Source organism: Dromiciops gliroides, chromosome 2, assembly GCF_019393635.1.
Source record: "Dromiciops gliroides isolate mDroGli1 chromosome 2, mDroGli1.pri, whole genome shotgun sequence".
Lineage (NCBI taxonomy): Eukaryota > Metazoa > Chordata > Mammalia > Microbiotheria > Microbiotheriidae > Dromiciops > Dromiciops gliroides.
The window spans coordinates 310,441,573-310,456,062 of record NC_057862.1 but is presented as its reverse complement, the minus strand read 5'-3'; the positions used below and the strand labels follow the sequence as shown (position 1 = coordinate 310,456,062).

Sequence of the window (14,490 nt, the reverse complement as noted above, 5' to 3'; positions counted from 1 at the left end):
TTAAATTGGGATAGTCGTGGGAAGAAAAGAAAATAAGTGCTTATTAATTGAATAAAATTATTTGAATTTTTAAAAAATCGGTTGCATTCATATTTTAATTTGTTTAACTTCTCCACAGTATATTTCCAAGGGTTGTTTTTTTCCCCTACCATGAAGGGTGCCACTACGAATATTTTGTTTTATATAGAACTTTCCATCATTGATTTCCTTTGGCTGTATTACCCACTAATGAAATCACTGAGTTAAGAAGAATTGAGTGACACCTCCTATGTAATTCTCAATTCCTTTCTAAACATTGGACCAATTCACAGCCTCTACCAAAGGAGATAGTTCCTGTCTTCCCAATAATCTCTCAGATATTAAATATCTCTGTAACTTTTAAAAAGTCATCTTTGCTAATTTGGGAAAACATTAGACTTTTAAAAATTTGTTTTTCTCTTATTAGTGATATGGAGCAAATTTTAGATATAGTTGTTGATTATTTGTGTTTCTTCTAAGAACTGTTCATATCTTTTGATCAAGTAAATGTTTCTTGGTCTTATTTATGTTCATTCTTTACATATCTTAGATGTCAGATTTTTATCAGAGATATCTGATGTAAAGCTCAGTTAACTCTTCTCAGGAGTACAGCAGTGAAGACTGGAAATATGATGTACACAACAACCTTTGACCATGATTTGGTCATCCTTCCCCATTAGATTCCTAAGAATATACTGTGATTAAGGAACCTCCCTGTTCTTGAAGGAAGAGACTCCCCTTAAGTTATTTAGTTCAGTTCATTTGACCACTCAGAAACCTATTCTTGATATCATGTTGTATCTTTGCTTCTTAGGAAAACTGTCATAAAGGAATGAGTAGGATATTGAATTACTTGCTATAATCAAAAGATTCCTTTTGCCACCAAAACTGTAAATATTATTGTTTGTATTGCAAAATTGTCAAGTGGTGACTGACTCAGAACGCTGACTTCCTTTTTACCCTGAAGAGCTTTCTGTAGTGGTGACTGACGATCCCAGTACATAGCAGCAATCAGAAGTACAGTATCCATCTGTGCAATGCTGTGAACTCTAAATCTGGTGCATCTTGGAATGCTGTGCTGATTTTAGAAAATTTGTTGGGTTTAGTCACTTCCTTCTCTGTTCCAGGTAAAATCCTATTATAAAGAATACCATTTTAACATTCCAGTCAGTTGGATGAAACTATTTCCATGTCCCAGGGAATAACCCTTAGTTTTTCTGGCTCCAACAAATTTTACATAGAAAACATCTTGTAGAATAGATGTCTTTCAAAGGCTTCATTCTTGTAAGTATATTTATATGCCAGGGGTTCAGAGTAGAGGAGATAAAAAGAGAGGGAAAGCAGGATAGCCAACCAAACCAAGGCCACTTAAGAAGTAGATTTGGAAGGATTTGGGACAGCACAAGGAGGGAAAGCCTCAGTGGGATGAGTGCAGAGGGGGAGCTGTTGTCACTGAAGACAATTAAGAGCTGCACAGGAAATATTCATTTATTGATTTATCAAGTATTAAGTGCTTGCTGTGTGCAAGGCACTATGCTAGGCCCTAGGCATACAAAGACAAAAAACAAAAATCAAGACAATTCTTTTCTTTTTTCTTTCTTCTTCTTCTCTTCTTTTTTTTTTTTGGTGGCAGGATGGGAGGTGGGTGGTGAGTGAAGAGGGACAACATGTATACTGCTAAATAATTACAAAATATATAGAGGGGGCAGCTAGGTGGCACAGTGGATAAAGCACCGATCCTGAATTCAGGAGGACCTGAGTTCAAATCCGGCCTCAGACACTTGACACTTACTAGCTGTGTGACCCTGGGCAAGTCACTTAACCCTCATTGCCCCACCCAAAACACACACACACACACACACACACACACAGAGCCATTTTAGTTGGAGGGAAAGGTACTAACAACTGGAGAGAACAGGAAAGCCCTCCTATAGGAGTTTGCAGTTAAAATAAGTTAGCGATTCTGAGAGGTAAAAGTGAGGAAGAGATTCATTCCAGAGCAAAGGTAAGGAGGTGTAAGGAGGTGGGGTATGGAAGGGGAACAGTAAATAGACCATTTTGGCTCTAACCAAGAGTGCATAAGGGGAGAAATGTGTAGTAAGCCTGAAAAAGAAGATTGGAGTCAGATTATAAAGGACATTCGATGCCAAACAGAGGGGCAATAGGGAGCTATTGTGGGGGCATGGGGAGTAGGGGGAATGATAACGTCAGATCTGTGATTTAGGAATATCAATTTAACAGTGCATGGATGTTGAATTTTGGGAGGAGGGAGACATAAACAGAGCATAATTAAAAGGTTCTTGAAACAGTCCAAGCACAAGTGATCAGGGTCTGAATTAAAGTAGAAGCAAGTGGAAAGAAGGAAATGTTTGTAAGACATGTTGTGGAAGTAGAATGGACAGGACTTGCTTTGATATGAGGGAAGAGGGAAAATGAAGAGTTAAGAATGATACAGGCTGTGAACCTGAATGACTGGAAGGATGGTAGTGCCCCCAGCAGAAACAGGAAAGTTAGGAAGAGGAGTTGGTATGGGGGAGAAGGATAAGATAAGGAATTCTGTTTTGAATATGTTGAATTTAAGCACCTGTTTTGATGTACAGTTGGAAATGTCCAATAAACAGATGTGAGAGTAAAGGTCAGGAGAGAGATTAAGGCAAAATTTTCTACTCAGAGATAATAATTAAAACGGATGAGATCATTAAGAGAAGGTATAGAAAAGAAGAGGATACAGGACTGAGCAGTGGGGGATATCTAAAGTTAAAAGACATGGATGGGGCAGCTAGGTGGCGCAGTGGATAAAGCACTGGCCTTGGATTCAGGAGGACCTGAGTTCAAATCCAGCCTCAGACATTTGACACTAGCTGTGTGACCCTGGGCAAGTCACTTAACCCTCACTGCCCTATCAAAAAAAAAAAAAAGACATGGATGATGATCCATTAAAGGAGACTGAGAAGGGGGAGGGGGAAAACCATATAAGTAGGAAGAAGACCAAGAAATAGTGTCATGAAAATCCAAGAAGTATGCAAGATGAAAAATAGTAATGTCAAATGCTGCAGAAAAATCAAGAAGGATGAATTGGTAAGCATTTCTTTTTTTTCCTTTTTTGGTTAAGTTCTGAGGATACAAAAAGAGGCAAAAGACTGTTCTTGCCCTCAAGGTTCTCATAGTCTATTGGAGGCTCTCACAATCACATGGATGAGAAATGAGAAAAGACTGTTGGTTGGTCAAAATGAGCAGTTAAGAGATTATTGGTAATTTTGGAAGGGACAGTTTCCAGATTTCAAGGGATTGAGAAATGAGTGAGAGGAGAGGAAGTAGAAGCTTTAGATGTTTTTTTCCTAGGAATTTGAAAAGGAGGAGAGCTATAGGATATTTTGGAGGAGATGAATCAAGAAGGAATTCTGAGGGGCAGCTAGTAGATAAAACACTGGCCCTGGATTCAGGAGGACCTGAGTTCAAACCCAGCCTCAGACACTTGACACTTACTAGCTGTGTGACCCTGGGCAAGTCACTTAACCCCAATTGCCTCACCCCCCCCAAAAAAATTATTGAGGACAACCCCTCAAAACGAAAATAAATAAATAAAAACAAAGACAATATTATAAAAAAGAAGAAGAAGAAGGAATTCTGAGAGGTAGCTAGGTGGCACAGTGGATAAAGCACCAGCCCTGGATTCAGGAGGACCTGAGTTCAAATCCGGCCTCAGACACTTGACAATTACCAGCTGTGTGGCCCTGGGGAAGTCACTTAACCTTCATTGCCCCGTAAAAAAAAAAAATAAAAAACCCCACAAAACAAGAAGGAATTCTGTTTTATTTTGAAGAATGAGAGAAGCTAAAGCATATGTATAGACATCAGGAAGGGAGCCAATAGATAGGGAGAGATTGAGGGTTAAGACAGGATGATTGAGAGAGCAGTAAACTTGGATGAAAAGGATGGAATCAAGAGCACATATATAGAGGAATGAAGGGTGAAAGAAAGATCACCTATTTATCAGAAACTCGAACAAGGGAGGAAAGAATGGGTGATGTTGCAAAGGACTTTTCAGATACACAGTAGGGGAGGAAGCTCAGACCATTGGTCTCTTATTTTCTCAGTAAAGTATGAGGCAAAGTCCTCTGCTGACAGTAGTAGGGATAGAGATGGGAATTGGGGTAGAAGATGGAAGGACATTATAGGGTTGAGTATAAATAAAACAGCATTTACCTTCCTAGTCTACTATTGTCTGTTCTTCCATGTTCCTTAGGACTTCTTTTTTCAGTATTCTAGGGAACCTTTCCCAAAAAAGTAGATATAAAGAATCCCTTAAAGAAATCTGTATTTGAAAATACAATGTGCTTTGAAGCTTTTTAACTTGAAAGCTTTTAAACTTTCCAAATAACAAGTACACAAATACCCCGTCTTTATTTTATTGGATTCCTTTCAAACCTTATTTGAATTTGACAAATTGTGTTGGTGTCTTGTCAAGTTCTTGAAAATGTGATTTTACCTGTTGCTTTGTTTGATGTTTGTCTCTGCCCTCTGCTGGAGTGCCAGGATCATGACAGATTGGAGAAGATACTCTATGTGTTGTTACAAACCCAGAAGCAAAAATTCATGAGAATTCCTAAGTAATGGAGTTAATACTTGATTAAGAATGAAGAGACCTAAATGCTAGAGCTAGTTAACCAGCTGTATGATTTAGAGTAAATTTTAAACCTTAACCTTATTTACTTATTTACAAAAAAATAATATTTTAGTTTTTTCCAATTACATTTAAAGATAGTTTTCAACATTCATTTTTGTAAGATTTTGAGTTCCAAATTTTTCCCCTTTCCGAAGCCAGCAAGCACTCTGATATAGGTTATACATTACAATCATGTTAAACATATTTCCATCAGTCATATTGTGAGAGAAGAATCAGAACAAAAGGAAGAAAACACAAGAAAGAAGAAACAAACAAGAAAAAAACAACAAAAGTGAAAATAGTATACTTCAATCTGTATTGAGTTCATAGTTTTTCTGGATGTAGAGAGCATTTTCCATCATGAATCTTTTGGCATTGTCTTGGATCATTGTATTGCTGAGAAGAGCTAAGTCTGTCACAACAGATCATCACACAATATTGTCATTACTGTGTACAGTGTTCTCTTGGTTCTGCTCATTTCACTCAGCATCAATTCATGTAAGTCAGGTTTTTCTGAAATCTCATAATTTTTTGGGATTTATTTAGCATTTAATTTTTCTCCAATTACACATAAAAACAATTTTAACATCCATTTAAAAAACTTTGTGTTCTAAGTTATCTTCACCCTCTTTAAGAAGGCAAGCAATTCCATATAAGTTATACATGTGTAGTCATGCAAAATGTTTCCATATTTGTCAGGTTGTGAAAGCAAACAGGCCAACAACAACAACAAAAAAAAAACTTAAGAAAAATACAGTTAAAAAAAGTATGCTTCAATCTATTTTCAGACACCATCAGTTCTTTCTCTGGGGATGGATAATATTTTTCATCATAAGTTGTTTAGAGTTGTCTAAGATCATTGTATTGTTGAGAATAATCGTCACTCACAGCTGATCATCTTACAATGTTGCTGTTACTTTGCACACAGTACATTTCACTTTGAATCAGCTCACATAAGTCTTTCCAGGTTTTCCTGAGAGCATCTTGCTCATCATTATAGCACAACAATATTCCATCACATTCATAGACCATCACTTGTTTAGCCATTCCCCATTTGACAGGCATTCCCATAATTTTCAGTTCTTTGTCACCACCAAAAGAGCAGCTACAAATATTTTTGTGCATGTGGGTCTTTTTCCCTTTTTTGTGATCTCTTTGGGATATAGGCCTAGTAGTGGTATTGCTGGGTCAAAGGATATACACAGTTGCCTCATTTATTTTAACTGCAAAATCAAAGGAATTGGACTAGATGCTTTAGCTATTCCTTTCCAGCTTAAAAATATTTCATCATTCTAGGCTTCCTTCACTATCTAGCACCTTTAGGTACTGTGGGAGTTAGAAAAGAGGCTTAAGATACTATTTCTGCTCTTAATGCATTTACAATCTAACTGGAAAGACAGAACTAACAGAAAATCATTGGCTTTAAAGCTGCAAGGAACCTCTGAAGGGGGAAGCTAGGTGGCACAGTGGATAAAGCATTGGCTCTGGATTCAGGAGTACCTGAGTTCAAATCCGGCCTCAGACACTTGACACTTATTAGCTGTGTGACCCTGGACAAGTCACTGAAAAAACAAACAAATAAACAAAAAGAACCTCTGAGGCTGGATTTGAACTCATGTAGATGGGTCTTCCTGACTCTAAGGCCTACTGAGTCATCTAGCTGCCCATTTTAGGTATTTTCTGTTCCGGCAGTGGACTTTGAGTTCTATGGCAGAGCTTTGAAAGCTGCTCTTTTAGGATTAAAAGTAGCTTTTTATTGACTGCTGGAGCTATCCATACCTTTCCCATTTGGCTTTGTGGTTGCTAGTAGGGAATTGTTAGAAAGTTTCTTAAATGGTATTTCCCAGGTACATAGTCCCACATAGAATCCAGGGGTATTAAATGAGGTTCTCTGAACAGGATCATAGGGCTAGAGCTAAAAGGAACCTCAGGGTTAATCTAATTTTCCCATGTTACAGATGAGGAAACTGAAGTACAGGGAAGTTGTGACTTGCTCAAAGTCACAGAGGTAGAAAGCATCAGAGGCAGGTTTTGAACCCAGGTCCTCTGACTCCAGAGTTCATCTTTCTACTCTAGTATGCAATAAGTAATATAGAACTAAGAGAGTATAGACACTTTGCTTGAGGACCTAGGTTTTCCTCGCAGAGCAAAATTTAAACTCTCATCTCTTACTGATTCAGAAAAATGACATAAAGATACCATGTAGCAGTGCTTGTTAGTGAGCTTTCAAAACCCTCCTGTGGATCAGATCTCTGGGATAGAATGACAAGATTCAGAGAGGGTGTGGCAGTCATGGCAAGCACAGGTTTGTTACTGCTTCCCTTTGTTGTACCTCATCTTCCAGAAGGCTGGCTTTCCTCTCCCTTGGAGGAGGAGTACTGCTTTTGAGGGAGAAGGGTTGCTGTAAGAGTAATGATTCAAGGGGTATCTGCTCTATTACTGTATGTGACTATAAGAAGAGTCGGGTTTAGGGTTAGATGAGAGCAAAGAAGATCTGTAGAAGTAAATCAACTATTCTTCCTTTTAGTTTCTTTGTTGAAAAAGACATGCTCTTCTTAAAACATTCCCTTTCCCCCCATTCCCACTCTAACTTTTACCTACCCAGGGGCATAGTTGGGCAGTTTCTTCTTTGTACTCAGTTGGGGGTGTGGGTATGTTGCATCTTTTCCCATTGTCTTGTCTTCTTTTTTCCTAACCCATCTTGTGCTTAGAGTGTTTTCTCACATTTCACTAAACTATCTCCCTCTTTTTCCTCCTTTCTTCTGTTTCATAGACTTTGAAGCGGCTCATGGCAGATGAGGTAAGGTGATTTTATTCTGCATGTAGTTTTCATAGTTTCCTTCCTATTCTATGATGATTACCTATCATGCTTCCATGTACACGCTTCCCAGTACTGTGTAACTGGTGGTGTCTTTTCTCAAGCTTATCCATATGCTTTTCCCTCTCCTTTGCCATGTGTTTGACCTTAACTGCATGTGCTCTTTCTCTGGCATATGTGATGCCCATAGAATGTTCATCATCATCCAAGATTAAAATGGTATCCTTAAACTCTGAACTGTTTGCTTAAGATGAGTATTAACCAGTTTTAATGCCCTAAATGTAGTTGCAAATATTTATAACTAACAGTTGCATGAGGAGGAACTGCTACAGGTTTTTGGTGGTTCTTTTGGCAGTTGTGGTTGGGGCTTGCTAGTGAACACATTATAATTTTCCTCTGCCAAGGATGGGACATGGGTACTTCTTGAAGGTAAGATTCCAGTTAACTCTGGAATATAAATGAAGACAGTGCATGCGCATCCAAGAAAAGGAATTCAGGCCATACTATTATTTGCTGGATATCCAACCAGCAAAGAAGGTTGATATTCATTCGAAAACTACCTGTTGAGTTCCCACTGTTTATGTAAGCACTATTTGCTAGGCGCTGTGGGCTATACAGAATTAAGTAAATGACATGGTCCCTTTCTCCATAGAGTTTGCTCAGATATTTTACACTAAAAGGACCAGAATTTAAGAATACTTTGAAGGGCCAAGTGAATTTTTCTATCAGTTGATGCTCCTGGTCATTTGAGTTAAGGGCTGTGGACCTGCAGAGACATTGGATTTGACAGAGAACTGCAAGGGCCTGGTTGTCTCTCTCGATGGTGCTGGAGGGAAACAATGTATAATAATAGTGCAGATAGATTAGAATGTTAGATCTTAGCTCTTTTGAAGTTAGAGAACTTAGAAGGTAAGAAAAGTATTAATTTTACTTTAAAGAGTCCTTAAGGCTCAATAATAATGCCCTCAGCTTTGGGAAAAATGTGCAGTGATGGAGTTAGCTTGCTATGTAGTCCTTTGATAGCGGTTAGAACCATTTCATACTAGAAAAATCCTGAAACTGGGTTGGGGTCTCCTGTCACTGAGCTGTTGGAGCCTCAGTAGCCTTAGACAATTGGCTATATGATGTGCTTTTTTTTTTTTGTCGGGGTAATGAGGATTAAGTGACTTGCCCAGGGTCACACAGTGTCCTGAGGCTGGATTTGAACTACTGTGCCACCTAGCTGCCCCTAATATGCTTTTTAATGCAAAGATAAAGTTGGATCAGGGCTAACTTTATTTTTCTTTTTTAGCTGGAGAGATTTACCAGTATGAGGATAAAAAAAGAAAAGGAAAAGCCTAATTCTGCTCATAGGAATTCATCTGCCTTCTATGGTGAAGATCCTTCTGCACAATCCCTTCAGGATATCTCAGATGAGCAAGTATTAGTCCTTTTTGAACAAATGCTGGTAAGTTTATAACCTTGAGACCTTGAGGCAAATTGCTTGCTCCATTGTAAGAATCTTAGATTTAACTGGGAACTAGAGCACGAGAATGTGCAAGGACTAGCCCACTTTGTTGGGCTTTGTACCACTTAAACTATTGGTCAATTTCTGAGTACTCAGGTGAGCTACAGTTATGTATGTAGAAAATATTGAGATCCTACTGATGGGCAGAGATAATCTCTAAGAGTATCTGCTTTAGGGGTAGGGGGTTAGGGGTTGGGTGTGGAGAGAGGTCATGAAACATGCATAACCAAGAAAGTGAGATACAGGGAACTGTAATTTGCCCAAAGTTACACAGTTAATAGTGAATCTGGCAAGAGAACGTAGAGTGACTCTTCAATTTATACCAAAATCATTAGATATGCTTTGTGGATTGGGACTAGCAATAGCTGATAGGTTTTGTATAATAGAAGTTTTTAAAAATGTGTTTCTATTTTGCAGTGTTTAGCGCACAGTTTACTAAGCTGTAAGTTCTGATAAGGAACCCATCTTATCCAAACTTTACATCTGTCCCAGTGACTGATTCAGTGTTTTGCCTATGTTAGGACTTGATAAATATTATTTGAATTAAATAAGCAGAAAGAGGGTAAGCTAATTACTTCTTTTGGAGAATTGGAAAATTCTTTTTGTAAGCTTGTTACAACCCTACATAAAGGCCATACTTTCTTTTAATTTAAACATCATGGTGCAATGAACAAAGCCTGGATTTTAATCCTAGTCCTGATGCTTGATAGCTATATGATCATGAGTAGAAATCATTTACTCTCTCAGCCTCAGTTTTTTCCACCTATAAAATGAGGATAATAATAGTTGTTCTACCTGCCTCAAAGGGTTATTGTGAGGAAAGTACTTAAAAAATTAATCTTTTAAAATATGAAATTGCAAATCTTTATTACATACAGATTGTTTTTTTTAAAAAGCATAGACTAAATTCAACATCTTAATTTCAAGGCTGTCCTGCTTGAACTTCCTTTGAATTTCTTCTGTGCATTTAAAAGAAAAAGTTTCAAAGACCCTCTTTTTTTTGGCATGGTTAACTCCCCCAATTAAAAAAAACAAAACAAAACAAAAGAAACAAACCAACAACCCACCCTTATTGAAAAGTGAGCATAGTTAAATAAAGCAGATCTGCACATTGGCCAACACTCAAAATACATGCATATTTCATTCTTCACTTCAGGTCTATTGCCTTTCTGTCAGGAGGTGGGTAGCATGTTTAATCATACATTCTCTTAGGGTTTTGGTTGGTTATTGTATTAGTAAGAGTTATTAAGTTTTTGAAAGCTTTTTTCTTTACAATGTTGTCATTATACATTGTTTTTCATTCTGCTAATTTTCATATGCATTAGTTCTTTTAGATATTCCATGGTTCCTTTTAATCCTTTCCTTTTAACATTTAAAAAAATGCAATAATATTTTATCAGGTTTATATGTCACATTAGCCCCAACTGATAGTCAACCCCATAGTTTTCATTTCTTTGCAACAACAAAAAGTGCTGCTATAAATATTTTTGTATTTATGGTTCCTGAGGAAATTACTTAGTAAACCTTAAAATACTATGGAGATTTGAACTCTCATTTCCTATTATTATTGACATTTCCCTTAATAATGATCCCAGTTAGGGACAGCTCAGCTAACAAGAGACCGAAAGTGTGATTTCTATCAGGAGGTCTCACTAGTGGCAGTGATAACAGGTCAGCAAAGGTAGTCTGATGATATGTGCAATATTCCAACCTCCTATTCCCTCATCTCCGCAAATAAGGGAGAAAAGTGAATTTTCTTATCTCTTCTGGCATAAGCTTGATTATTATAATTGCACAAAGTTTCAGTTTTGGTTTTCTAATTCTTGTTCTTTCAAATTTGTTTCTTTACATTGTTGTAGTCATTATTTATACTGTTTTCCTGGCTTTGCTTCTACTTCACTTTTCATTAGTTCATAAAAATCTTTCTTTGCTTCTCTATGTTCTTCATACTCATTGTTTTTTTTTTGTTGTTGTTGTTTGTTTTTTGTTTTTTAATTTTTTAGTGAGGCAGTTGGGGTTAAGTGACTTGCCCAGGGTCACACAGCTAGTATGTGTTAAGTGTCTGAGGCCGAATTTGAACTCAGGTACTCCTGACTCCAGGGCCGGTGCTCTATCCACTGCGCCACGTAGCTGCCCATACTCATTGTTTTTTATGGTGAAATAATAACATCATTACATTCACATACCACAGTTTGTTTAAATGTTGCCAAATTTGGACATCTACTTTGTTTCCAGGTCTTTGGTGTACTACAAAAGGGTGCTGATATAAATATTTTGGTGTATATGAAACCTTTCCTGACTTTTACTTACTTGGGATATACCAGCATGCTATTCTTAATTTGTACTGCACAGAGAGAACAGATCAACATTGTAGCGATTCACTTACCATGCTTTGCGTAGGAATTACTTATTACTTATTTCTGAGATTCACCTGTATCAGAAATGATTTGGTCATGAGGACCAAATAAGATAACATTTTTATAGCATTTTTACATGCTTTGCAAAGCTCAAAGAGTTATATAAATATTAGTTACTTTTTAAAAAGATGTGATTGGGCAGCTAGGTGGCTCAGTGGATAAAGTACTGGCCTTGGATTCAGGAGTACCTAAGTTCAAATCTGGCCTCAGACACTTGACACTAGCTGTGTGACCCTGGGCAAGTCACTTAACCCTCATTGCCCTGTTTAAAAAAAAAAAAAAGATGTGATTTCCTAAATTCATAACAGGGCTGAGTGTAAGCTGTCAATAGGGGATAGAAGACTCTAGATATTGGGACACTCTGGGCTTTTTTCCAGACTGCAAACATGTCTGCAAACTTAGTTAATGTTTTGCTATTCTGGGAACCAGCTTCTTTCTCAGAAAGAGAATTGTTTGCTCTGGACAGAATGGAAACCTTGCAGACTAACTAACAAATTGTGTCCTGGTTTCCTAAATAAGTCCTCACTTGTGCCTGCAGTAAATTTGTGGTTTTTTTCATCTTCATAGATTATAAACTTTTATAGAAAAATATTTGTTGAGGCAATCACAATGCTTCTTGTGTGGTAGGAATGCATAATTCTGAATACTAAATATAATGTGTTGAGTTGAACTTTAGCTTTTTCAGTTATAAAGTAGAATAAAATAATTAATTTCATGACAATGTCAAAGTATGGGATGTGGGGGTACATGGAACTCCAGGTAGCCAAATTGATGGTAGAGCTTGCTTCCTGGTGAGGTGACTCCTGCTGACAGTTTTTATCCTTATACCAGTTGGGTTTTTTTTGTTTTTTTTTTTTTACATATAAGGTATTTTATTTTTTCCGTTACATGTAAAGATAGTTCTCAATTTCTGTTTATACAAGCTTTACAATTTCAAATTTTTCTCCCTCCCTCCTCCCTCCCCTAGACAGCAGGCAGTCTGATATAGGCTATATCTATATATCTATATACATATAGATATGGATATAGATATCTATACACACACACATATATATGTACACAGTAACATTAATCCTATTTCTGCATTAGTCCTTGCTACAAGAGAAAAAATCAGAGCAATGATGAAAAACCTCAAAATAGAAAAAAAAAAACAACAGCACCAAAAACAAAAGAAATAGTATGGTTCATTCAGCATCTATACTCCACAGTTCTTTTTTTTTTTTTTCCCTTGGATTTTGAGATCCTCTTCTATCATGAGTTCCCTGGAACTCTTCTGTACCATTGCATTGGTGAGAAGAATATAGTCCATCACAGTAGATCAACACTCAATGTTGATGATACTGTGTACAGTGTTCTTCTGGTTCTGCTCATCTCACTCATCATCAGCTCACTTAAGACCCTCCAGGTTTCTCTGAAGTCCTCCTGCTCATCATTTCTTACAGCACAATAGTATTCCATTGTATTCATATACCACAACTTGTCCAGCCATTTCCCCAATTGATGGGCACCCCCTCAACTTCCAATTCCTTGCTATCACGTAAAGAGCAGCTATAAATATTTTTGTACATGAGTGTCCCTTTCCCCTTTCCATGATTTCTTTGGGAAAAAGACCTAAAAGTGGTATTGCTGGGTCAAAGGGTATGCACAGCTTTATCGCCCTTTGGGCATAATTCCAAATTGCTCTCCAGAATGGTTGGATCAGTTCACAGCTCCACCAACAATGAATTAGTGTTCCAATTTTCCCACAGCTTCTCCAACATTTATTATTTTCCTTTTTTGTCATTTTAGCCAATCTGATAGGTGTCAGGTGGTACCTCAGAGTTGTTTTAATTTGCATCTCTCTAATCATTAGAGATTTAGAGCATTTTTTCATATGGGAATAGATAGCTTTGGTTTCTTCATCAGAAAGCTGCCTGTTCATATCCTTTGACCATTTCTCAATTGGGGAATGACTTGGATTCTTATAAATTTGATTTAGTTCCCTATATATTTTAGAGATGAGGCCTTTATCAGAAGTACTGGCCACAAAAATTGTTTCCCAGCTTTCTGCCTCCCTTCTAATTTTGGATGCATTGCTTCTGTTTGTACAAAAATTTTTTAATTTAATATAATCAAAATCATCCATTTTGCATTTTATAATATACTCTATCTCTTGTTTGGTCATAAACTGTTTTCCTTTCCAAAGATCTGATAGATAGACTATTCCTTTCTCTCCTAATTTACCTATGGCCTTATACCAGTTTTAGTAGACACACTCTGGACTCATGCTTTTCTTCTTTAGTGTGCACTTAAGATATGCACAAGATTTTTATTATAATTGTGACCACTACCAGCTCCTTATAATGATGTACATGATAACATTAATGGTAGACTACTCATTTTCTCACTGTAGGAGCCAATAGTATCATATTGTCATTGTGCCTTATAACCTAGTCTCTACAAGGAGGGAAATTGGTTTAGGATAAGATCACCCAGGAAGGTAAACATTCACTGCCTAGAGCTACAAAATTAGCTTTAGCTGACACCAGAGGGATGACACTTCTCAGATGGTGTAATATAAACAGGTTTAAAATTTACCTTCCTGGTGAGAACTATGCCATGTAAAGAAATTTAGTCTCTAGGGAAAGGAATGATGAATTTATTCAGTGAACTTTTAGTGTGCTCTTACTAAGGGCACTGAATCCAGAACATTATAAACATATAAAGCATTGGTACTGATTTTCTTTTCTTCTTTTTTATCCTACCAGGTGGATATGAACCTGAATGAAGAGAAACAACAACCTTTAAGAGAGAAAGACATCATCATCAAGAGGGAGATGGTGTCCCAGTACTTACACACCTCGAAGGCAGTGAGTTTTTTTAAAATTTTTTAATTTTTTTGGAGGGCAGGGCAATGAGGGCTGAGTGACTTGCCCAGGGTCACACAGCTAGTAAGTGTCAGGTGTCTAAGGTCGGATTTGAACTCAGGTGCTCCTGAATGTAGGACCAGTGCTTTATCCACTGAGCCACCTACCTGCCCCCCAGTTGAGTGTAGGTGTATAATTTATTTTAAGCATTCATTTAA

At 37.3% G+C, this 14,490-nt stretch overlaps 1 protein-coding gene across 2 annotated transcripts in view; it reads left to right on the top strand.

The window, feature by feature from the left end:
• DIAPH1 (diaphanous related formin 1) overlaps positions 1-14,490 on the top strand; it is a 94,125-nt gene that overhangs the window by 20,456 nt on the left and 59,179 nt on the right. For both annotated transcript variants that reach the window (XM_043984515.1, XM_043984516.1), the window contains exons 2-4: positions 7,458-7,484; positions 8,794-8,949; positions 14,174-14,275. In XM_043984515.1, coding sequence (XP_043840450.1) covers positions 7,458-7,484; positions 8,794-8,949; positions 14,174-14,275 — 285 coding nt within the window. The remainder of the gene's footprint in view (positions 1-7,457; positions 7,485-8,793; positions 8,950-14,173; positions 14,276-14,490) is intronic.